This window comes from Chenopodium quinoa, unplaced genomic scaffold (genome assembly GCF_001683475.1).
Source record: "Chenopodium quinoa cultivar QQ74 unplaced genomic scaffold, ASM168347v1, whole genome shotgun sequence".
In the NCBI taxonomy this organism is placed as follows: Eukaryota; Viridiplantae; Streptophyta; class Magnoliopsida; order Caryophyllales; family Amaranthaceae; genus Chenopodium; species Chenopodium quinoa.
Genome location: NW_018743391.1, coordinates 2,883,061 through 2,909,863, shown reverse-complemented (window position 1 = coordinate 2,909,863; position 26,803 = coordinate 2,883,061). Strand labels below are relative to the sequence as shown.

Sequence of the window (26,803 nt, the reverse complement as noted above, 5' to 3'; positions counted from 1 at the left end):
ATTTAAGAGCAACTTACATTGCAAGAATAAGAATCCGTGGTTCCTTGAATTCCTTCACTCCCTGCAAGAATAAAAACAAAAATAAGAACCCCTGAACTACACACAGGTTAGCCAACTTATTTAATCTTAATAATCTGAGTCCATACTTTTAGCAGCCTAGCAGGAATAAACACAAATTTTAAAGTATAAGTTAGCTTAAAAAGTGTCCATATATACACATTAGAAATATCAATACACATTAGAAATACTTTCAACTTTCTGAAATTTATGTTAAGAAAAAAATGAGAGAGGCATTGCCCACACAACACAACACAACACAACACAACCAACTTTCTGAAATTTATGTCAATACCCAGATCCACCACTGCCCACACAACACAACACAAGTACACAACCAGCTTCATTGGCAGCCCCACCCCTAGCCGCCTTCCCTGACACTCCAACCATGGAATCCACCCCACAATAGGTAGCTGGACAGTTGGAGACACGAGCTACTGATTTTCTGTATTTGAGGAGTCGGCAGTAGAGCTACTTGCACGATGCAGGGAGGCACTAGAACTTGAAGAGTCTGAGAAAAGGTTGTCCTCGAGCGCAACAGACATTCTGAATCCACCCCCTACTTGAGATTGTGTTCGAATTGCAGTAAAGGGGGCATAAGGATCTCCTAGAGGAATAGCAGCCCTTGAGTGTATAGTAAAGGCAGTAGCAGCCCCCCTATTTTCCTCATTTAAGGCTGCTATGTTAATATCAAGGAGCTCCACAAAACTATCTTTGTCATCACGTTTGAGTATGCCATCCAATTCAGCATAGAACTCCTCATTCAACATCGTAGTCTGAAGCGTAAAGTAAATAAACAAAAAAGATAAAAGGAATCGAGTAATATAGGATAGAAATCGGAACAGGGGGTACAAATACGAACCCAAAGACTAAAGTTATAACCAAAGACACTCAATTTCAGAGGCACATTCCAACTTATCATATATCAACCAAGCTAATTTCTACCTTTCTCTCAATTTCTAATTTTGAAATCAAAATAATTGCATTTTCTCTAATTTCAAAGTCCAACCAAAAGGAGTCTAAGAAATTCAGGTACTTGACAAAAATAAACAATGCAATCATGATGAAAAACTAATTGTCCTCTGCTACAATCCCATTACCAAAACATAAAAATAAATAAATTCGAAGATAAACCATACTTGTTATCAATTCTAAACATTAAACCCTAAAACCCTAAACTTTAAACTAAAAAAAACCAAAAAAAAAAAACATAAATTCAAAAGAAATTCGAAAATAAACCAAAAAAGAAAAAACATAAATTCGAAAACATTGAAGTAAAAAAAAGAAATTCAACATGCAAACATCAAATAATCATTATAAGCAATTGAAACATGAATAAACATATAAATTCTAACACTTAATTCATTATTTCGAATACAAAATACCCAAACATAATTAGATAATTTAGATTTACATTAAAAAAAAAAAATAACTTACCGGAGAAATGGAAAATCGCGCAGTAGCTGTCTCATGCGGTGGTCGGTGGGCGCCTGGGCTTCGCCTGAGAGAGTGAGGAAGGCAGGAGGTGTCGGCGGTGGGCGTTGCCGCGTTGGGCTGAGACTTGCGTGACTGCGTGAGGGAGAGGGGGAGACAGCCTGTTTGTTAGGGTTAGAATGAAATGAAAGAGAATTCAAGCGTCACTCAAGCTGTCAAGCAGCAGCGTTATTTTATTTTTTTTTTTTTTTTTTTTTTTTTTTAAAAAAATACAATTTTTCCGGGTTTCAGGTCCGGACCTGAAAACCCCGGGTTTAGACCGGGTCCGGACCGGAACCGGGAACCTTGATTTTTAAGGACCGGGACCGGACCTGAATCAACAGGTCCGGGTCAGGTCCGGTCCGGATCAGGTCGGTTCAGGTCCGGTTTCAGGTCCGGTCCAGTTTTTGTACACCCCTAGATAGGACAATCTTCGTCAACAATTAACTATTTCATCCAACAATCCAAGCCACTCTATTTTTTTTTTTTGCTCTACTCATTTTCTATTTTAGTCCTTTTTTTTAAGTTTTTTTTGTTCTGACTCACTTTAATTTGATTTATCACATTCATCCTCTTTATGGATGGCCTCTCATACTGTCTTATCCCTTAAACCTCATAGCAATTACATATTTTTAAATACCCTATCTCTTTACCTGGCTTTTTTCTTACATATATCCGTCTTTTTACATCTTTCTCATACTTTATGACTTTATCCTACTTTATTACCCCCGCCCTCACAATACTCAATAATTTTCTCAATTTCATATTTACACTAACTAGTAGAATATAAAAAGAACAAGGAGTATTTATAAAGCAACAACTATTAATAAAAAATAAATAAAATAAGTAATACTCCACTAAATTAAAAAAACAAAGTTCAGTACCATTTACCTTAAAAATATTGAAGTTTTGAGAATATATTTTTTTCCAGTTCTTGACATTGGTTCAAGTATGAAGTCAATAGGTTGATCTTTATTAACGTTAACAAATCCAGGACATAACATATTGAAACAATGTGATTGACCAGCCTGTAAAATTTTAAAAAGAAAAAAAAAAACAATTAAATTATACAGTACAAAGTATCATGCATGATATTTTGAGTTTACATGTACAAAAATGTACAATGCATTATTCATTCTATTGTAATGACAATTTTTGCATGTTAGTGAGGTACTAGTGTAAAACATGTTGCTCTATGCTTCTTATTCAAGTTTATGAAATGATCACTTTGTTGTTATATCTTTAAGTTCAACAAAAATGTTTTGGTCATCAAACAAGGTATCAAGAACAAACATTATATTCCAAGGTTGCATCACGGTTTAATTCTCAATGTTATTCTTTCCAATTGAAATATTTAAAATTGTATATGAAGAGACTGATGAGTTACATCCATATTTCAAGACCAAATGACTCTCATGTGAAAAAGTATAATAGAATGTAAAATGTAATTCTAGTCTTTGACCATTAGTACATATAAGCTTTTGATAGAGTTGGTCTCTTTTATAGTAAGTATAATTAGCACACATCATAAGTATATGAACTAAGATAGAAAAACTTAATTATCGTATACTTACATTGAAATACTGAAAAGCTCCAGTGCGGTTGTCCTTGTTTATTGCTGGATTAATCTATATTAATAGACGAAAAAAGTGTTTATCAATCACAAGGTAGCAAGTTCAACACAATTATTTAATAAACTACAAAAGAAAATTTTCAAAAAAAAAAATGATACTCCATACTATACCTTTTCTTGTGACAAAGATATAAAGATATGGTCAAAATTGAAAAATTATAACCTTTGAAATCAAAAAAGACAAATTATAACCTTTGAAACTTATATTATAAAAACAAGTGATATATACTATGTGTATATAATAAACAAAGTATGAATGAAACTATGGTTTATGATGACTTACTGTCCATCCCACTTTAATGGTGTCATCTCCATTCATAATTGTCACTTCACCTGAAGTATACTGGGAATCGCTCACTTTAGGGTCATGATAACTGAACACACCTTTCGCACCATTATAAACCTTTTCACTTGGATTAGGAGATGTTTGAACAACTGCAAACTGATCAAGTAAACGATAAATAGTTATGTAACAAGCTTACATTCATTAAGGTCGTCAAATTTTTTATACACACCTAAGTTCACAGTATACCTAACTAACCCGAGATTAGTTTTTGTTCCTCATATGAGAATTAAATGACCAATAATAGTTGTCCAAATAAGAAAATAAAAACCTGTACTCCGCCCGTTTCATAATGTTAGTCCCATATACTATTTTGGGTGTTTCAAAAAGATCTACCCATATTGAATATATTTCAATTATAACTTGATTTTTTTTGGAATTAATTGGTCGTGGATTGATAACATGACTCCATGTAAGGAAATTTTTACCTTAAATTATGCAATTATGACTTATGCTTTCCTAATAAAAAATAAAAAAAATTAAATAAGGTAAATTAATTATGAATTATGTTGTACTTTAATGTTAGATTCCAAATATATTTCTTTACTTATTTTATGTGATTGATTCCATATGAGACTAACATTATGAAACAGAGGGAGTAACAATTATACCTCTTAAAGCTGGCATTTCGTTTGCAAATTTTACTAGATTAAAAACACTTACATGACTTTCAAAACTATTACTTTTGATTCTTGACGCATAATCTTCGGTAAATCGTTTCATTTTGATAAAATCATCTTTGCTCACTCTTTTGATAGGAACTGTTCCTGTTGGGCAACCCTCACCTCTTGGCTTCATATTGGTAAGTACCTTTCTTTCTTGGGGAGTTGTTGACGTTTTTATAAAAGCAAAACTAGATGGTTTCATCTGTTATTAGTGTAAACATAAATAAGACAGATGTAAAAAATACTACTTCGATATTATTTATAATTTCAATAACAATGTATTCACTTGAACCTCGGGATGAAATGTGTGGTTTGCCAATAGTGGATGATAGAAAGCAGGTTGCTTATAAAAATCTACACAGTCATATATGTCTCCGTACTCATTCTGCAATCAAATCAAAATATCTATAGTTTGTTAGGTTTAACTTGTTAAGTATATAATAACACTATTTTTTATTATTTTTTTTATATATATTAACTAGGACTTTTTGTGAGAAACTAACGAATAAAATCTAAAATTTGTGAGAAACTACCTAATAAAAACATGTTGTAAGAAACTACCTAATAAAAGGCAAAATGTTATAAAATACTACCTTTGACCGAATTCCATCCCACTGTAGACTTAATTTTACGACATTGATCCAACTTAAAACACCCCCGAAACCACCGTGAGGGTTGGTTTTCAAGATGGTAAGGTTATTTTCGGGATGGTTGGAGGATATTCCGCATTAATGATGGTAGATTAGTGCTTTGGGATGGTGGTTTTTGGGGTTAATTAGAGGTGATGGTTTTGGGGTTGAAAGGTGGTTTAGGTATGGTGGAGGCAATTTTCAAGCAATTTGTGTTAGTTTTGGGAATATAATTAAGCAGTGGTTTCAAGAATGTTTTGAAATTTGTCAACGTTGGAAATTCAGTATAGGTTAGCCTTTTACCACATATTACCTTTTCTTAAGTAGTTTTTTTTTACTGCATTACAACATTTTTTTTACTAGGTAGTTTTTTTTTACCACATATTACCTTTTCACAAAATTTTTGTTTTATTAGGTAGTTTTTGACAAAAAGTCTAATTAACTATCTTTTATGTTTCCACTTTTATGAACAACTACCTTAAAATTTAAAATTTGCAAACTACTACCCAATCCGTTTATTTTAACGCTATTATATTAGTTTTATAAATTTTTATAGTGTATATCCATAACATTGCAAGAGAATAAACATCTAGAGGAGGTGTGTGTGTGCACGTGGTAGTTATTTTGGAATTAAAAGGAGAATATCATGTTCACTTTACCTTATTTTTGTTGAATTGGTATTACTAGAGTGTATTCATGCTGTCGCGCAATATACATTTATATATTTAGAAAGAAAAAATAATACGAAAGATGGAATTTATTAAAAAATATATATATATGATGGAAATTACTTCATGGGAGGATATTAAAAATAAAATAAAAAAAACCTAAACTCATGAGAGTTTGGATTGAGGTTTTGGAGAAACCTCATTAACTGACTCTATAATTATCATATAGATTTTTACTGAAATAAATTTTTTTTTGCTAAAGTTAAATTATTATTATTGAAATGAAATTATTTTCACCAAACTATTTTTTTTTTTTACAGATTTTCTATTATGTTTCTTTTTAAAATTTATTTATTTTTACGGAACTGAACATATTTTTATTGAACTACAACTATTTTTTTACTGAACTTGGCTTATATTTACTGAAATAAAATTAATTTTAGGCAAATTTGTCAGAAAAAACCTTAAAAAGCACCATTTTGCGAAAAAACCTTTTAAAAGCCTTTTGGTTAAAAAAAAACCACCACGTTTATTTTTATTTTGTGAGAGAAAACCTATTTACTTAATTACCCTCTAATTTACTTAGCTAATCTCTAATTTCCTCTTATTTCTTCTAATTAAACTCTAATCCACTAACTTAATAAATAATTATATTTAATTTATATATAAAACAAACCACCATCCCCAACCACCTCATCCCCTTCCTCCTCCCTTTCCTCCTCCCTTGGTAGCAACCCCCTCCCCGGACCCGCCATCCAATTCCCCCACCTCTGGCGACCTACCTCCACCACCGTCCAACCCTGTTTTTCCCCTTTATCCCCGCCGACGACCACCACTTTTTATTTGCTTTGCAAGCCCAAAATATTGCACATAATCGAAGAATCAAGAATCAAGAATATTGATTTAGATGTTTGGGTTTTTTTTTTATTGTGATGTTGTAATTTTTTTTTGATTTATATTGTATTTTTTTTATTTATTTATATGTTGTAAATTGTTTAATTTTATAATTCGTATATTTTAATTTTTTTCTTGACTATATACTGTAAATTTCGGTTATATTCAATGATATTCGATTAATATGTTGTTGTTCTTATTTATTTTAGTCAATTTGATGTTAAGTGAAAAATGACACCAACAAAAAAAAAAAAATTGATTTTTGGGGTGTTTTTGGCACCGGTTAACCGGTGCCAATTTCTATTTTTGGCACCGGTGCCTTTTTGGCCCCCTTTTTGGCACCCCTCACATTGGCACCGGTTCAAACCGGTGCCTGGTTTTTTTAAAACGAAAAAACTTTGAAAAGGTTTTTTTTTCGTCAAATAGTACTTTTAAAAGATTTTTTCTGACAAATTTTCCTTAATTTTATTGAATATTTTTTTAAAATGAAAAAAAAGGCCTAAGAGGGTTCTTCTATGGAGTGCATACATATGCTTCATAAGGAATGTTATGAAAAGATAAAGAGACTTGTTAAAATATATTTCTCTTATTACTTTTTGCAATAGTTATTGAATTGCTTAATTAGCTTTAAGTATAAACTTCCCCCATTTTTTTTTAATACTTGTAACAATTTTTTAAAATGTAAATGTCACAATACTTGCCACATAATAAAATTCAAAAGTTGTTTTGTTAGAGTTGTACTATTTCCTTTATTTTAATCACATGGCCCACTAAACTATACTCCTAATCATCTCTCACCCTCATTTTAATTGTATTAAATATTTAAATCACTTGATCTTCACTTTTCTTAAATACCGTGAAAAAATGTGTGTTGCATAGATAAATAAGAGTAAGTTTTGTATGTGGCTAGCCACACGGTGTGGCCACATAGTTTTATAAGAATAATCTGTTTTAGTAACCCAATTTTCTCATAAGAGTAACCTTGTTTTGTCCAATAAAGTAACTTCAATTCATTAATATTAGTAATATCAACTGGTTTAGAAATAAGTAACCCCATTTATTCGATCATTTGAGTAGCTCTTATTTTTTTTTCTTTAAAAAAATCACACAATAATTCCATTATGTAAGAGAGTAACAATTTTTTCTCATTTAAGTTACCCACATACGTCAAGATAACCCCATTTTCTCGTCATCATAGGGTATTTGACCCCCTTATTTTTAATTAATTGTCTTATATGTGAAGTGGTCACGCCATGTGGCTAGCCACATATAAGAATTTGTGTATAAGGAAACAAAGTAAATATTTTTTTCCGTGGAACAAAAGATATATACTTCCTCCGTTTATTGGACAAAAATTCCTTATTGATGGAGGTCGGGTTGTGGTTAAAAGTAGGCAAAATAACACTTGTGTTTACACTATATATATTAGACTAGCCCTTTATACAAGTTACACATTTGTGAACTTAATTCCTTGCTCATTCTTTTCTAACTATTTAATTAAATTAATTAATGTAACAACATAAGTTGTAACTTGTAAATTTTTTTTTTTTTTTTTTGAAACATGTAACTTGTAACTAATCAATTTCTTTCTTATTTTAAAAAAATTCAAAACCATTCCAAAAAAAATATTGCAAAAGAAAAAAATAATAATAAACTTAATCAATTCACATACTGAGATATGTGACATATGATTCACATGCATTTTGAAATTTACGAACATACTACATAACTTGTAACTATTGCATGCATTTATATATAAAATTCCCGTCAAAACAAAACATTAAGGAAAATTTGTAAATAATAATCCCAATTTTGCTCCATTTTCTTCAAATAATTCCAATTTTGAATTATTCTAGAATAATCCCAACTTTTAGGGTTTGTTTTTTTTTTCTTCAATCCATTGACCGGTTACATGTTGAATTGTTTTTTTTTTTATTTAGTTTTTTTCTAATTGCCACATGACGCAATTTTACTGGATAAAAAAGAATTCAAAAACAAAAAAGAAATTAAAAAAAAAAGAAGAACAAAAATATAAAAATAAAAATAAAAAAAACCCAACCAAACTTCACGCCCAACCAGAACCTCGACGCCACTAGAACCTTGAGAGGAATTAAGTTTCGTCCACCATCAAAAACTCTAGCCACTAAAGTTTCGCGCGTGGTGGAGGAGGGGCGGATTGGAGTTTTTGGGAGTGGAAGAGGGGTTAGTTCGCTTGGTGTTGCGTGGGGAATAGGAAGGAGTTAAAGAGGGGGGAAATCGGCGACGCCAGCAAGGCATGCAGCGACCACCGGAGGACTAGGCAATGGTGGTGTTAAGGTGAGTCGATGGGGGAAAGGAAGGAGTGCTGGGATTATTTTTTTAGATCAATCAGGACTTGACACGTGTCAAGTTACTTGATATAATAGGTCATTGACTTTTGTTGACCGATTTGGGATTGAAGAAAGAAAACAACCCCTAAAATTGGGATTATTAAAAGAAAATGGAGCAAAGTTGGGATTATTATTTACGAATTTTCTTAACATTTATATATAAATAGAAATCGCCAAGTTGAGAACATGTTTCATAATACATTCTACAAAAATTAAAAAAATTATAAATAACTTACCTTAATTGTCTTACCTGTTTCATAAGTAAAGCCTTGTTTAAGGAAGATAAGCAGCGAATACCCAAACCTCCGAGGCCACGAGGCAGGTGCATGGTATCCCTTTTGACCCAATGCATACCCTTATTATCTGAATGCGCCCAGAAGAAGCGCAGAAGTAGAGAATCAATTTTCCCAGTAACAGAGACCGGTAACTCATAGCAAGCGAGAACATGAGACGCAATGGCCACCAAAATAGAGTTAATGAAAATCAATTTCTGTGATTGGGAAAGCCGCACTGCACTTAAGAAATTAATTCGACCAATTATTTTGTCTATGATGAATTGGAAGTGGTCCTTATTTTTTCCCACGAAATGGATTGGTGCCCCCAGATGATGGTCAAACACCTGGACATGCTTCATCTAAAATATAGCTTTAAACTTAGCCTGAGAAGAGGGCCAAATATTGGGGCTAAACTTAATCAAGGATTTCGCAAAATTAAGCTCCTCCCCAGAAATCTTCGTAAACCGTTGAATGATCTGCATGATATTAGAACAAGAAGTTGGCGTTGCCTGAAAGAAAATAAGAGCATCATCCGCAAAGAATAAATGCGAGATAGAAGGGCACGTTCTGGACAACTTAATTCCCTGAAATTGCTTTAAATCCTGACCCAGGTGCAACATACGAGAGAGAATGTCCATGCAGAACAGGAAAAGATATGGAGAGATAGGATCCCCTTGACGAAGACCACACTGTGGTTTAAAGCTTTCCGAGGTGGTACCGTTGATTAAAGATTTGTAATTAACCGTATCCAGGAATTGCTGGATCATCTGTAACCAACGGGGCAGGAACCTAAAGGCTTGTAAGACCAGCAAAAGAAAACTCCAGTGTAATCTATCATAAGCTTTGCTCATATCAATTTTGATCGAAGCAAGCCAGTTAGTGCCTGTTTTGGAACAGTTGATTTTCTCCATTAACTCATGACTCAGTAAAATATTATCCGTCATAACGCGGCCTTGAACAAAGGCATGTTGAGAATCTGAGATTAAAAGAGGAAGATATTGGCGCAATCTAGCCACCAAGCACTTAGAAGCACACTTCTACACTGTGTTACACAGACTAATAGGACGTAGATGTGCCATTTCTGTTGGGTTACCGATCTTAGGAATCATGACAAGGAGTGACTGATTCCATTCTTTGAGGAGGAACCCTCTCTGAAAGAAACTTTGAATACCTGAAACCACCGATTCTCCCACAACAGCCCAATGAGTTTTGAAAAATTCGACAGTAATTCCATCTGGCCCCGGAGATTTATAGTTTCCTAACGAGAACATGGCACATCGAATCTCAGAAGCTGTGAAGGGGCGCTCCAAATTAGCTATTTGAGAAGAATTGAAACGAGGAAGATCTAACTCCCGTAGGATGGTATCAATTTCCGGATCATAAGGATGCATATTGTCAGTCTTGAAAGTCTTCTTAAGAGATTGCACTACAACGTGCTGAACATTTGTCTGGTCATGTTGGAGAACCCCGGTGTCATCTAGTAAAGAGAAAATTTCATTTTTTTTTCTGACGACATTTGACCTTTGAGAAAAGAAGTTTAGACGGGAAATCTCCTTTCAGGATCCAGTTTTTCTTACAACGTTGTCTCCAAAATTGGAGTTGAAGTAAGATATTGTCCTTTGAGGTAACCACATTTGTCATGTAGAGAGAGGCATCCTGAACCGTGCGAACTAACTCTCCCTCATTGGAGAGATCCTTTGAAAAAGGTTTCCAATCGACACCCCAAAACTTTTTGTTGTCGAGACACCAATTCCTGACTAGTGATTTTACATGTTCCAGATTCTTGGAGAGAACGAACATGGGAGAGCCTGCAAAATGTCTTTCCCATGTAGAGAGAACGAAACCATGTATATCTTGATAGTTCAGACACCAGTTATCCATTTGATATGGACGATTGGACTGTCTTTGCATCGGGGAGTCGTCAAAGAAAATAGTTGCATGATCAGAAATGAGAATAGGTTGGTTGAGTAATCGGCTATCCGGATATTCATGAAACCAGTCTGGGGTCATGTACGCCCTATCCTGGCGCTGTAAAATGAGTTGATCTGCATCCCGATTGTAACCATATTTTAAGAACAAGGAAAGTACTGAAGATGAATTAAAAATAACATGTGTCATCATCATGTGGTAAAAAATTCTCTCCCCGTTTTTTTTTTCAAATTGCTGTTATTAATATCCAGTTAATTTACTATTTCAACTGAACTAATCTAAACTCATTATTTTTTATATAAATTTACACAAACTTTCATATGGCTGGCCACACCATGTGGTCAGCCACAAATTTAATTTTTATTTTTTTAAAAAAAAAAACCTACAGTACACCACTTTCCTTCTTCTCAAGATAGCAATTGGATTTTCTCTCTCCTCTTTTCTTCTACACCACAAATATGGGTTTTCAATTAGGCGAAAATCGAAGATGCTCCTTATCAAATTGTTGCAATTAATGGCCGAAATCATTATTATTGGTCGCTGAAACACTGATTGCCAGTGTATTAGAAGTCGAAATTGTTGTTGCTGGTTGTTTGGTTGCGCAGGGGAAAAGAGCAGGAGGAGTTGTGGTTTAACAATGGAGTTGGGAGGAGGAAGAAGAAGTCAAGAGTGAAGGAATGGGGGCGGAGATTCACTGGACTACTTGGACTACTCGTACTCCCTCGTCAACCGTCATTCCGTCAATGTCGTCATTTCTAGCTACTTTTTTTTCAACACAATTTCCCAGCTACCTGACAGCAATCAAGGAAATATATATGGCATGACTTTTTATTTTGTTTTTATCTTTTTCAACTTATTTTGGGGTCATTTTGCACCCATTCAAATTCATAGATTTTGGAAGTGCGTGAGAAGGGAGATGGTTGATTGTTGTGGTGGTTGGAATTGGTGATTTGGTGCTGCTTTAGTGGTGGAACTGGTGGTTAGGTCAGGGGTTACTAGATCGGAGGGGTTACTAGGTTTGAGGGGTTACTTGGTCATGGGTTACTAGGTAGGTCGGAGGGGTTACTTGGTTAGGGGTTACTAGGTAGGTCGGAGGGGTTACTTGGTTAGGGGTTACTAGGTAGGTCGGAGGGGTTACTTGGTCAGGGGTTATTAGGTGGGTCGAAGGGGTTACTAGGTAGGTCAGAGGGGTTACTTGGTCAGGGGTTACTAGGTAGGTCGGAGGGGTTACTTGGTCCAGGGTTACTAGGTAGGTACGTCGAAGGGGTTACCAGGTCCGAGAGGTTACTAGATCGGAGGGGTTACTTGGTCAGGGATTACTAGGTAGGTCGGAAGGGTTACTAGGTAAGTCAGAGGGGTTACTAGGTTCGAGATTACTAGGTAGGTCGGAGGGGTTACTAGGTAAGTCAGAGGGGTTACTAGGTTCGAGATTACTAGGTAGGTCGGAAGGGTTACTAGGTAAGTCAGAGGGGTTACTAGGTTCGAGATTACTAGGTAGGTCGGAGGGGTTACTTGGTCAAGGGTTACTAGTTACTAGGTAATCAATAGAAGTTACTTAATTAAGGGTTACTTGTATGTTAGTTGGCCACATCGTGTGGCCAGCCACACACAAAACCTACTGTTAAATTTATTATTCTTTTCTTTCTAAAAAGTAAACTTATTATTCAAAAATAAAGTGCCTTGCAGAGGAGAAAGGGCCTGCTAAGCTATTTGCTGTTTATTTCATTTTCAATTAAATATATTATCTCCATATTTGATCAAGAGTTAAATTTTAACCAACACATAGTGATAGACAATTAAATTAACTTTAATAAAATAATATGTAAGTGGGTAGTTGACTAGTTGGAGTATAAAAGAATTATATAAAAAAGATAATAGAATTAATAATTAATTTGAAAAATAATTAATGTGAGAGGAAATAAATAATATAATTTTTTTTTAAAAAAAATCGTATAAGATTTTGGTGAGGATAATGAGATGAGAGAGCTATATAATATTAAAATGTACATTGTTTTTGCCACAAAAAATAAAGTATAAACATATAAAAAAGAAATTAAACAAGACTACATTTGGTAAATGTGATACTTAAAAAACTCAAAGGGAGGAAAACAATAAAGAAAATTTGCTAAAAACCAATGGGGAAAGAGGAAGCACAACTTAACACACCCAAAAAAAAAAAAAAAAAACAAAAAAAAAAACCTATATTAGTTCCTTCCACTAGCCTAGTCCACTACCAGTCATTTAACACTTGAGTGCGCAGCAACTTTGCATCTGTTCCTCGTTATGCACACACAACTCAACTTCTACATTGCCTGAAAATCTGAAATAAATGGAAAAATAATATATTAATTAAATTTACCCTTGTAAAATTAATCACAACATTTATGTGTTTTCAATGTAAAATTTATTGAATAAACACTATCAATAAAATTTGGGTGCGAGTTATCATCTAGATCTATAAGGTGTTATGTTCAACTTTGCTATCTATTTATTATTTTTCAATATTTTATCGAATAAAATTTAAATGACACCGTCTCACACTGACTAAATAGTATCTTGAATAAAAGCTAGAATGTCAATTTAGCTGTTATGATCCTAAGTCCTAACTCTTGAAATTTCCCAACCTAGTTTTTAAGCAAATACAAGAAAATTAATTTGTGCTTTGATTTTTTATTTTTTTATTTTTAAGGAAAATTTGTGGTTCAATTGAGTTGGAAGCTTGGATGAAAAAATAAAATATTTGAAGTAAATACACCTAATATGTATCTTTTTTTTATAAAAAAAAAAGTAGATAAATAATTTATTTAAAAGCAAATAATATAAAAGTATACTCTAGATAATTGTTTAAATATACTCTAGAAAATTGTTTAAAATAAGAAAATTATGACAAAGATGCACTAATTACACTGGTTTATGCGTATTTTAATTGTAAATTCCTAATTATACAGTTTTGAGAGTAAATTTAATGCTTATATATTGACTAATTGATCCCACCCGAAAGTTGAGCAATATTTTATTTTGTATCCACTATTTGGTTTTGCCGCCTTTTAGTCAAGCAGGTTGGACGCATACATGTTCAAATCAAAGAAGTAACACCTTAAATTCAATCATTTTCACAATTTGTTCTTCTTTTTCTATCCTTAATTCCTGAAGTACCGTCACTAATTTATTTTTTTTAATGTGCCTATGATCATTTTCATTAGACACTAAGACGCCACATAATGTGCACGAAATTTAATCTCATAGGTACCATCCTTAAAACCTCAACCATATTAGCTAGAGCTTTTTTTTTTTTTTTTGACTCTTTGTAGCCCTCACTAGGTTTGAGTCGAAAGAAGTACTAAATATATCCGAATTAAAAAAGGCACTTTTTTATATTACTCGGTAATTCCGTTATGCGAAAAATTTACACGAACAAGCTATATATTTGATTCTAGGCCGACGTAAGACATTCAAATTAGCTACACTAAACTATAAATTTTCGCTATGTATGAAGTTAGAAAAGTTAAACTTTATCGGAAAATTCCCATAAAAAATTGATAGTCAAATAGGCGCATTGTATACAGCAAATACCTATTAAAAACAGCTAAAATTTCAAATCAAGTGAAGTTCATATTGGCTTGGCTACCCTAATTTTATCGTGAAATTTATATTGGCTCTTGTCTTGTCTCGGCTCCCAACCCTTAGAATTTATAGTAGTATTTTACTCGATATGGCACATTAACATAAGTTTATTACTATAACATAATTGCTCCTAAATTTGAACCAAACTGTAATTCACATGATTAATCATCGAGTTAAGCATAAGAGACGGGTCTAAGTTTTCTTTAGCCAAATTTTAATTGAATTTTCCTAGAATTAGAAAGATGCCTAGAGACGTAACTAATTTCCAAGAAAAAAAAAAAAAAAAATCTTCAACACAAAACCCTTATAGCTTTGCGTCTCACAAAGTAATAATCCCTCCAATTGACTGAACAAACGCGTAATTTGAAAGAAAAGTTAAGCCTCGCAAATAGATATCTTGCGGTTGAGAAAGGAGTAATTAATTTGATTAAAAACGTTAGTAACTTAATGATCTTTGGATCCATCTGATTAGTTAATTAGAGAGCTTTAACCTTTTGAGCCGATTTAGACTGCCCAACAGAACATTCATATAGACCTGTGTTAAAGTCGAAACAAAATTGCTATTGTTGACTGGCTTAGGGCGGTATTGCGGAAACTGGTGTTGAACCCAAATGGCTAACTGAAAACAGGCAGCTGTTATGGATTATTATCGAGTATTAGGCTATTTTGGTATACACCAAACACCATGCAATCATACAAAACCTTTGATAGTCGGCAAACATTCAAAAATTGGTCAAATTCCGGGTTAATGACTCACTTAAAAAGGAAAATGTAAAATCAGAAACGGTCGCTAACTCTGCGTCCTACGTTGTTTTCGTAACTCATTGCAAGAGGGATAATTAGTGTTGACGAAATACAAGATATATATTTAGTTTTCGCCATTAATTGAAGCACGGGCTAGCTTAGACAGGTAGAAAGTAGCACCACAATAATGAAGTGAGGCAGACACGGTTAATTGGAATAGGTGAATTTGGAATTTACAAAATCCAGTTGTAATTTAGAGCTTAAGTTCAAATATAAAACAAGTAAATTACATGTCCTAAATAAGATCAGAAATTGAAAAGTATCTTAAGTTTTGATAACATTCAATCTTACAGAAAAGGTTTGTTTAGTAAGATTCAGGTTCAAATGTTCAACATATGTGCAGTTAAGCAGAGTTCCGTGTTTTTTTTACATATATGATATATCCATGTTTTAATTAACATTTTTAGAAGTAGAAATACACAGACCTTAGCTAGTTTATGCTATTCGACAAATGCAATCAAACCCGAGATTTACCCTGTTCTTTAGTTCTAATCTTGCTTTTACCATACACATATTCCTGATAAATTATTATAGTCCACTGCAAACATGAAGAAATACAGTAAACTGGCAGTTTTAACAGTTTGCCCAACTCTACTACCCCGTGTTTTCTTGTCCCAAATTGTTTGCTAACAAAACTTGCGACATGCAAATTTGCGTGTCTCAAACTCTTATAGATGTGAAACAATTTGGTATGTCCTACATTATCTTCACTTCCTCTGCCCTAGTCAGTACATGAATTCTGAAATTCCAATCACTAGTAATAATGATAATTTGCAACCCCCCTTCCCCATTTATCTCATCTTATGCTCATTGCCCATAAAAAGAATAACATAGAGGATGCATCTTAACATATAATAAAAACTTGGTATGAAAAAACATTTACAAGTCAATAGTTACAACAAATAGACAAGGTTTACTAATTAGGAGGGCCAAACAAATATAAAATGATCAGCAAAGAATGTAGCTACACAAAAAAACATAAGCAAGATGCACAAAAATAATATAAACAGACTTTTTTTTCAACATGCAAACATCAAATAGACACAAGGAACCTTTATGACATGCTTTCTAGCAGAAACCAAAGGTCACAGACTCACAACATCAGCAATACTAAAAACAAAAGGTATGCAACCAGAGGAGATAACAAAAGGCAATGACTCAAGCAAAAAGGCGACAATGCAGAAATACTCAAAACTCCTTCCCTTACCACTGGTCTGTAATGATACAATGCAATAAGCTTGTTTTGAACTCTTTAATACTTTTTATTTAAGTTCCCCTTATTACCAAAAAAACAAAAAAAACCCCTCCCACCCACCCTTCCCCAAAAATAAGTTAAAAGGGAAAAAACCACTTGTCCACAGAACGAGGAAAAGATTTCCATGAACACCACTGGTAAACAGGAACAGTAGCACAAATAAAACCTAAAGTAAAGGAAAATATCACTAACCAACACCACTAAATTTTAGTACAGTGACTTCAAAAATGTACAAGAAGACTACTGGAAGGTCTTCTCTGTAAAAAGTCTTTATTGTAATAGTTCTCAGAATCCTAAATTTCCACTTTCAACCCACTTTAAGCAGCTAATGACTGCCTTTGTCCCACAACACCAACTATCTCCCAATTTAATAGCAAAACTTCTTCAATAATTCCTCCTATGGATATCTACCACCCCTTTCACACCCATAATCCTGACCTAGACTCAACGTCAGAAATGATCTTGCTTCTTAATAGACCTCCCAGATACAATATATCATCTACTAAAGTCTAAAAGTCTATATTTCCACTTGTAAAATTGCTAGATGACAAATACAATGGTACTACTGCACTAATGTAGCTGCTTTGGCTTATCTACTAAGCTTTCTACTTGAAGTCAAATTAGGCCTGGTATATTTGTATTGTAAAGAGGGGGGTAAGAGAAAGATATGTGAACAACTAATGTCCACACAGCCAACTCTAATTTCCTAACAATAGCAAAAGGTTACCTCGAGGGATTTCAGCCAAGTCAAGTTTAAATGAGAATTATTAATCAACAAAAAAGGCAAGTGTATACACATAACCGTAATTTCATCTAAAAGCATGCTTGTTAAAAAAAACAAATTTCCTAAACCAATCACAATAATGCAGAGTTAACGAATTTGAAGATCTTCACAAGCAAAATTGATCCCCTTCCTCCCCCTGCACAGCTGCCACCCCCCACCCCCACCCCCCCCCCCCCCGACCCAAATGGAAAAAGCACTAGATGATCAGCAAGACCATAATACTCAGGATGTGAGCACAAGCAAAAGAACAACCCAGTTATGACGGCTAACACATAAAAAGAAGCCTTCAACATAGCATAACTTGATGGACTCTAGCAGCTATTGGACTCACAACCCCATAACAATACCGTCCCCCTCCCCCCTATGAGAAAAAAAAAAAAAAAGAAAAGGAAGCATGGACACATGAATCAGAAAAATAAACCACCAATCAGCTACCAACATCTAGCAAAAAAGCAATAATCAGGAAATGCCCAGACAATACCAAAAACGGTTGGATGAGGTGTACCTACCTACCAAATAGAAATATCACTGCTGATTTCCCATATGAGAGCTTGCCTGCTGCTGTTGCTGCTGTATTTGAAGGAGAAGGCTGGCAGCAAACTGTAGAGTGGATTGGTACCGTTGATTTTTGTCAACCTCAACCTCCGATGAGCCTTGACCAACTCCAGATGGCAATGTTTGCGATCTTTCAGGTGGATTTAAAGACTCTGAGTTCATATTTCCATTTGAGGTTGGCACCATAATCTCTGCATGGGAAACATTAGCACCACCAGCTTGATTAGGGTAGAAACCTGGATCACTATGCTGCTGACTTTCTGCTATTCCATAAGAGCCAACAGGTGCTCCATGCATCATCCCATAACCCTTCTGATTATTGTGATCTGAGGGATAATGCTGCATATTTTGCATTGGTGGCACAAACTGTTGGCTTTGTGTTGTAACAGGGTGAACATTAGGAGGCCTAGAAGAAACAGAACTCTGCTCCTGAAAGTTGTACAAAGGATTTTGCATTTGCATATTTGCAGGAGGAACTTGAACAGGGTGACTTCCCATGTTTAAGTTGGATGCGTATGACTGGTAATTATTGACCAGCGGTGCATTAGGATACCCTTGCATCCCAAACTGTTGAGATTGACCAGTTGGATCAATCACTTGAGGCTGTTGGTTCCAATCCTGTGAGAAAGCTCCAATCTCATTTGTTGAATGAGGTTGAGAACGTCCTGTGGTGGAGGGATGTAATTGTGGCTGAGCACTTTGAGCAGTTGAAGATTGGGAATTGGCTGGAAGGAATGCATGAAGTGTAGCAATAAGCTCAGGTGTTAATGTAACTGCAGGTCGTGGTGTTGAAGAAACACCTTCATTAGATTGATTTTGTGAAACAGATGCATTTGGGAAGGATGCTCTTGAATGTGTATCATCATGTACAGCTCTACCATAATCCATATGAACAGCTAACTCTTTTTCAGGAGCTACGTATTCTTGTGTAGGAGGCTCCAACTGGCTCTCTGACTGTTGAATGGGAGGAAGGGGCGGATGTACTGGCTGAGAAAGAGGCGGGACAACTGGGGTTTGCTGAGGCAACTTAAGCACTACTCCATATAACCGCTCAGGGCCATTCACTTTCAGAACATCCGTCAGGAAACCTGATGGCGGGACCAAAAATAATGTGGTCCCATCATCTAATTTAGCCACCCCAGCACGGTCCTTTGAACCAAGATACCTCAGAAATTCAGTATAATTAGCAAAATCATCTTCACTGTCGGGCAAGAAAAAGACAATATCAAACCCAATAGCACCAGCATAATGCTTCGCCAGCATGTCAAGCCCTGTTCTTGCAGAGCAATTAACAGATTGTGGTCTGCAAAGAAAAAAAAACACACATTAAGATACATTACAAACTCGATATCGAGTTCAGAAACATAACTAAATACAGCCACTCTTGTTATAATATTAGTGTGTAAACCAACAATATTGTGACAAATTATTAAAAATAAACAAAAAGACAAATGGATTACGAAATGCATTCAAACCACATAGCACCTTCCAAATGAAAGGCACAATTGTGCAACAGCAACATTGCCAGTATATAGTACTTCCCCAAGCTCACAACAGACAAACAGGCATAAGGGTTACAAGTGACAGATTATGTGAAGATAAAAGGAAATAGGCAACTGAGTTACGAGTGACAAAAGAGCTTACAACCCAAGTTTAATAAATTATTTCACCGTTTAAATGTGGCACTCATCAATCAAAATCTCTCACCAGACATCCAGAAACAAATTGAAACAAAATTAGATATTGTGATAAAGCTATAATACCTAGATGGCTTATATACATATACTAGTAAAAAGAATCAGTGGAAGCTCAGCCAAATATAACCATGTCACAGTACAGGGGAGTAAGTTAAGCCCAAGCTGCACAACCAGATCACCAAGGGGGGAATAACATCAAAGATAACAACTTACTTTTACGAGGAAAGCTTCACTCCTTTACTAATCAATAACTTTATCCTACTGACAGCTCAGTCATCAGATTTAACAGAGGTTAACCATCACACATCTAAAAACTAACAAGCCAATCAGAAAGTTCATCCCAGGACACCTCTTCTACTCTATCTCCTACCCCTCGCAATTACTCTGAAAGTCTGAATTCACACATCCACAATCACCAACTATTACCTCAGCCTCATGAATATCCACACCAACCACAGATGAATAATAAAACATATAAATGAATAAAACCTTCCCTAGTAAGGCCTTCAGTTACTCAAAGCACCATAGACCCAAAACACATTATCCACTAAATAATCACAGGAGCACCTAAACATTGCAAAATCCATAATCCTGCGTAAAGATAGGGTACCTAAATACTACAAAGCTTCTTTATTGCCCCTTATCAGTTTCAAAGTGATGTCCTCTTGAAAGCCTTGACACTCTTGACTCAGGGATGTAAAACAGAAACTAGGCTCCATAAGATAAATTTAATAACAAGCATGTGCAAATGATCAAAGACTATTACACTAATTTAAAGCTAGTGCATCGGATGTCACTGCTAGCTGAGCTCATACGACTCTTAAATGCATCACACATAGAAGCAAATCATACATTGATCTGATGGCTACTGAAAAAAGGGAAATCTCATTTCAACCTATAAAGAGAAAGGTTGGTGTTTGATGTTTTTATTTCAAAAAACTTTCTTTTGATCCCATTACTTGGCTATATGGGTATTTGTTGATTTCTCCCCAAAATCAAAATTCACTTTAATAGTAATCAGAAATATGGAAGAGGAAGATAACTATAGAGAGAGAGATGAATGCTTTGTTTGGATAGCAAAGAAGGAAGGAAAAGAAGGGGAGGGAAAATGGAGGAAGGGAAGGGAAAAGAAAGGGAGGGGGAGGTGATGACTGATGAGCTCCATTTTCCCACCAAATCTCTCCAATTTTGGAGAGATTATAGTTATTAAAGAGAGAGGGAAAATTGATCCCTCCCTCTCCTTCCCCTTCCTTCCCCCAATTTTTTACCCAAACAAGAGATTTTGTCCCCCTCCATTTCTCTTCTCTTCTTTTCCTTCCATTTCTTCCTATCCAAACAAAGTGGAAGTGATAAAAAAAGGAGGATCAAAAGAAGGAGATAGAGAGAGAGGGGGGAACTAGAAAATAAATAAGGGCAGGTTAAAAAAGGATGACCACCAAACAAGTCACTAAAGAAATGGGTTTGATTACTTGATATGATATTATGATTGCACTCCTCCCCCTAATACCTTTCATATCCCTTTTCTATTTAATGGTGAACCAAAGTACCTAACAGACTCATATTCTTTTGACATTCACGAAAAAGCATATCATTAAAACCAGATAAAAATATAATAAAAATGTGGCTGCATCACCACATTCTTTGACATTGTAAGGAATCTTTTAAGATGGCAAAGAATTTAAGCTTTTATGACTGTAATAATAGGCCGCCACAGCCACAAACCATCCACAATGTATGCATAAAAGGATCCACAATTGCATCGTGATTTAAAACTTTAGCTATAAGATTTATAACTGTCCAAGACAAATAGATGAGATTAAACAGCCAATTCTGACAAGAGATGGGTCACCAAAACATAGCTCACAGAAGTTTAATACGTTAAAACAACTATATCAAATGACACCACGCCATATATAAGAAGAAAATCTTACAGTTCACACTCTAGCCCATTTCCCATCGGTATGCATCGAGCATGGCAGACAGGATTGCCACCCTTGGCAATGACACCACGCCATATATAATCTTCACTAGCACGCCCAATAACATTTCCTTTTGCAGCTCCCATTCCAGCAGGACCAGAAGTATAAGGTTGGTCACTTGCAATATATTCATCACCTTTTCCTGTTGGACCACCTATTCTAGACCTCTTTGGTTCCCTAGGGAGCTGGTTTGGATCAAGAACATCCCACCCACTTGTCTTATAAGATGTCCTACCTGGAAAAGAGGGAGGTGGAAGCAGTCCAACAGCAGAAGGAGACGGTTTTCTTTTGTTAGCTGGAGCATTAGCAGTCATTTCAGGCATGGTAGAATGCATATTGGGATCATGAAAATCTGGATTGGGCAATAATGGATCCATACTCCCTCTAGGCCCAAATGGCCGAGGCATACCTGGTCCAAGCACACCATTAGGAGTAGGAGGTCCATGGAAACTGTTTTGCATCATATTACGACTTGAAGGAAATGCATCCATTATGTGAGCAGGTGGTCCAAAAGAAAACTCATTCCCAAACATTTCTGGCCTCTGCCCTCTAAATCCTGGATATGGTGGTCCAAAATCTTTGCCAGGAGCCAAATCACTGTTGGAGAACATTATTGAAATTCGAGGATCATTAAAAAGTCTTCCTTGCAAGGCCTCCTTAGCTCGCCTTGCTTCCTCCACGCTTCTGAATTCTACAAAAGAATAATGTCTTGAAGGGAAACATTTTATTCTCTCAATCTCTCCATGCAGTATCATGGCATTATTCAGCATTTCCTCATCAATCACAACAGAAGGCGGATATCCAACCCATAAAACCTTACTGGGTTGACCCACTTTACGTCCTCCTAATGGTTGAGATGGCTGGGGAAAAAAAAGAAAAGAATATTCACTAAGAGAGTAAGAGTCTTGCAAACCCGTTCACTCGTAAGATTAACTAATAAAGTACTAGATATAACAAGCATATCTTGGGTCTACACAAACCCACATAACTGATGCTAAAAATGATGTTTTAAAGAGTCAGGGAAAAGTTTTATTTGCATAAACACTTCACAGCTTAAGGTTCATACCTGCATTCTCTTGTGTCCTGAAAAAGTAGGCTCAGGGTAATTCCTTGAAATGTCTGGATTAATCCAAGATGGATCAAAACCCCCCATGCCTTTGAATTGTGCACTTCCCGAATCATGGAAATCAGACTGATCCTGCTAGGTGGCAAAATCCAAAACAAGATAATTAGGTCATAAAAAATCACATGTGAATAGGAGAGGGAACTCTCAGAAAATAATTAGTTGTCGGTCAAGCAACCAGTTATGAAAACTAAGCACTTTTTTTTTTTTGAATAGATGAAAACTAAGCACTTCTTGCAAGTAATAACAGAACACTGCTGCAAATTCATGCTAAAGCTACTGTGAAATGAATAAATATAGGATAGAAAACAAGACATACGAGAAAGAGAGAGAAAGAAAGAGAGGAGCGGAATGCAAGCAAGTGTTTGTTCTGCAGTAGTAGAAAGAAATGCAGCACCCATGCAATACATTACAATACCTATTTACAAATGCAAAGCTCAATTTTGAAAGCACTTTTTAAAAGTATATACTAACCCTCTTCGCAGGATGAGATCTTAGAAAATCAACACAAATGTGATCATCACCGATTTGCAAACCATTCACATTCTTCACTGCAGCGGAAGCATCTTCCAACCTCACAAAATCAACAAGTGCAGTATTCCGGTCTCTAATGAACTTTAAATCTTCAATTTTACCAAATTTACTCAACTCTTCCTCTAGCTTTTCCTTAGTGACTGATGGACCAAATCCACCAACCCATACATGCTTGGAGGGCTTAGCCTGCAAGTCCAATGTCTACTATGAAGGTCTAAACACATAAAAAGCTTTAAAAATTTCTATATAATGGACTAAAATAAATTGTAGGCGCAGATAATATAACCAACAAAATTGCATCAAAAGACTAAACAACTCTTTTTAAATCTTTAGTACATGGATTTTTTTATAAAAAATTTACAATTCTCATGATTCCAAGTTATCAGACAGACAGAAGAATACAGAATTGCAACATAAGACCTCCCGTAAGGCAATTTGACAATTAATTGACCTTTGGTGCAGATTGATAAAGGCGAAGACCACGGAATAGACATACGCCCTTATGTTATGCAGTTGCTTTGCACTAGAAAATTAAGTCAACAAATTCATTCGTCGCAAATATGGCATCTTAGCAACAGTTACTTGGGCAATATGAATTGGCATGATATTCCCATTTCCACAAAGATGACAATTCTTAATCTATTTGGCTTTGTTTTATCAATATTGTCAACATAAATAATGGTGGTTGTTCCTAACGATAATAAAACCATGTGGCTATCTTATATTGTGAACGGATAGGCTTTGATTACAGAAACACTACTTATCTACAGTCGCTCAATTGTAAACGCCATTGTGAGTAAAATTGTTAAGCTTATATCATCCAAGGAAGGGCAATTTATAGTTGTTTACTTTGCATTGCATTAACCATTGTAAACAAGGTATTGCATTTTGAATCGAAACACTACTATATATAGCATCCCTAGGTACATTTGACCCCATCCTAACCCATTGGAGTAAAATTGATAGGGTAGATTGCATGAAAAATCAGTGGAAACCACTAAATAAGGATTCATAGTCAACTCAATTATGAGGCTGGTGCAAAGAGAATTGGATCGGAAATTGATGCCATTCAGCATATATACATTCAAGTTGCGCATCAAAATTAATACGGCAAATATGAATTTGATTTCAGATAAGATAAAAAACAGTTCAAAAGTAATGTTAGTCGATTGACTTAGTTGTTAATCTAGGTTACATATGATGTTCCTCTGTGTTACGAAACCCGGGTCTAGTGTAATCTATTTTCGATTTTTCGACTGCAACAAAGTAGTCATAGTTGTTTAATACTCCGCTTGAATAATTTTCATTAATTGACAACAAGATTTATTAGAGATTCGTAGTTTGATCGCCGAGGATTGCGCTGAATGTAACTACAGCAAAACCTAACCCGGAAATAGATTTTATCGCGAATAAACCAATTTAAACGAAAGGATTGTAGCCGAAAATCGGCAGAAATAGATGTTCATTACACTACTGCAAACTATTAACTTCACCTTAATCTACTTCGAGCAAAAATACTTCCTATATACTACAAGATTGATCATCACCAAATCCTCTCTTTCAATTAATCATGCGGCATAAACTAACTATAATCGACGAACCTAATTTGATTGAGATGAGTTTGATATTCGAAACCGGATAATCCGAATACCACGATAATCCCTAATTTATATCTAACTATCATCTAAAATCGAGTTGAATTCGAGATGTTGTCGCAAACAAACAGCAATAAAAACACAAAATTCAAATCCAAATTCAATCAACACAAAATTTATAAAAACAAATTCGATTACAAAAATCCAAAGAAAAGAACAAACCGGTTTGGCAAACTCAATTTTGATTGAATTCCCATTAATTAAAAACCCTTGAAGAGCTTCTTTAGCAGAAACAGCATCTTCAACACGCTTATAGTAAACAAAAGCGTAACTCCTGGAAGCGTAGCAAGTAATTCCGTCAATCAATCCGTATTTCTCGAACAACTCCGTCAACTCAGATTCGGTAACTTCTGGGGCTAAATTTCCGACCCATAGATGACTCGAAGTTGCGTCGAATTCTGAAGCGTAGGGTTGCTTCTTCGGCTTCATCGGCAATGCTTGATTAATTAACTGGGATTCCTTTTTTTTTAAGAGAAAACCCTAGAAATTGGGGGAGAAATTAGGGAGAAGATGAAAATTAGGGTTTGTGATTAGAGAGAGAAAAGAAGGGATCTGAGGAGAGAGAAAGAGTAAGAAGGATGTAAGAGAAGATTGGGTTGGGTTTTGTGTTTATATAGAAAGACGAAACGACGGTGAGTTGGTGGCCGCACAAATTTATTAGCAACCGTTTTATTTTGTTGCAGCCCACTACCAGTCGTGTACTCTATCAGTGTAGCACTGTAGATCGTGTGGTCAATGATTGTCAAACTTCTCGTATACTAATACTCTCCTAATACGGAGTACTCCTACTATTCAGGGTTGATTAGGGTTATGTTTAGTTCACCTTAATCGGTATTTAGTTCAATTTGTATTTTTTAGAAATAAAATGTACCCAAAATCATATCTGAGCAATTGTCGCAACTAGAATAATAGTAATACGCAAATCGAGACTTTTTTGATATGTAAAATTAGGCATTGATAGTTTTTTTTTTTTCTAAAACGACCCTTAAAATCTTTTTGTGGAACTTTTTTAACATGCTAATTGAGAAAAGAAAATTTAATAGATGCAAAGTAAGCCCCACTAACATTGGTTCAATCAATGAAACGGAGCTCATTTACAGTGTGATAACAGCAAGGTCACTTGATGTATTTTATTCACCTGATTATTACTTATCTGAACTTATTAGCCCGATTAGAGGTTATAAATTAAACTTTGTAGTCTGATTAGCCCTTATCACAACTTTTCTAATCTTATTTGAACTTATTAACCCTGAAATAAGTGGAAATAAGAAGAAGGAGCGTGCGGTTTAAAATAGTCGATTATATAGGGTTATTTGGGTCATAATTTATGGTGTAGGTTGGGATCTAAAAGAGTGTATGTGCGACTTTTAATCGTTAATCAAACAATCACTTAGATCAAAAAACACAAAACAACATAAGAGATTTTTTTTGTGTGTGTGTGTTGGTAAGGCCTTGTCCACTTACCTTAAATTTACCGAATTGAAATTATTTTTACGGATTCTAAAATCATTGTCGAGAATAGAGGCCTTTAACTGAAAACACTAATATTATTTTAATTAAAAATAAAACCTTCAAACTAATCCCATGTGGACGATATGTGATAATAATTAGGTTTGAGAGCGACACATATTATTATATAGAGAACACAATATTTTATTTTATTTTTTTTAAAAAAAAAAAGAAAAGAAAAGTGAATCTGTCTTTTGTTCTAAAATAATCAAAAGTTACTTTAAAATAAAGTTTTTTTTATGCTTTATTGATAAAATTATTTTTTTATGTAACTAGGTTAAAATCCCGTGCAATGCACGGTTGATAGATTTTTTTAATAATAATATTACAAAATATAAAGTATATAAAA

At 34.8% G+C, this 26,803-nt stretch overlaps 1 protein-coding gene across 5 annotated transcripts; it reads right to left on the bottom strand.

Moving 5' to 3' along the window:
* Positions 1–12,884: 12,884 nt before the first annotated feature.
* On the bottom strand, positions 12,885–25,624 carry LOC110738780 (flowering time control protein FPA-like). Of its 5 annotated transcripts, none has more exons than XM_021919211.1 (6): positions 25,108–25,624; positions 23,231–23,476; positions 22,700–22,831; positions 21,586–22,493; positions 17,912–19,260; positions 12,885–13,255 (listed from the first exon to the last, which is right to left on the bottom strand). In XM_021919211.1, exons 1-5 carry the CDS (start codon positions 25,372–25,374, stop codon positions 17,928–17,930), a joined length of 2,886 nt encoding a protein of 961 aa, XP_021774903.1. In that variant the 5' UTR covers positions 25,375–25,624; the 3' UTR covers positions 12,885–13,255; positions 17,912–17,927. The 5 variants fall into 5 exon arrangements, with proteins under 5 accessions (XP_021774903.1, XP_021774902.1, XP_021774906.1 ...); XM_021919210.1 differs by having other exon boundaries at positions 12,885–13,247; XM_021919214.1 differs by having other exon boundaries at positions 17,916–19,260.
* Positions 25,625–26,803: the final 1,179 nt, after the last annotated feature.

Excerpts from the sequence above, each read along its gene's own strand:
- LOC110738780 (XM_021919211.1), bottom strand. The coding sequence starts at position 25,374 with ATGAAGCCGAAGAAGCAACCCTACGCTTCAGAATTCGACGCAACTTCG. Across the intron at positions 22,494-22,699 it reads CAGGACACAAGAGAATGCAG|CCATCTCAACCATTAGGAGG; the intron begins GTATGAACCTTA and ends TTTTTTCCCCAG. Across the intron at positions 19,261-21,585 it reads AATGGGCTAGAGTGTGAACT|ACCACAATCTGTTAATTGCT; the intron begins GTAAGATTTTCT and ends TTTTCTTTGCAG.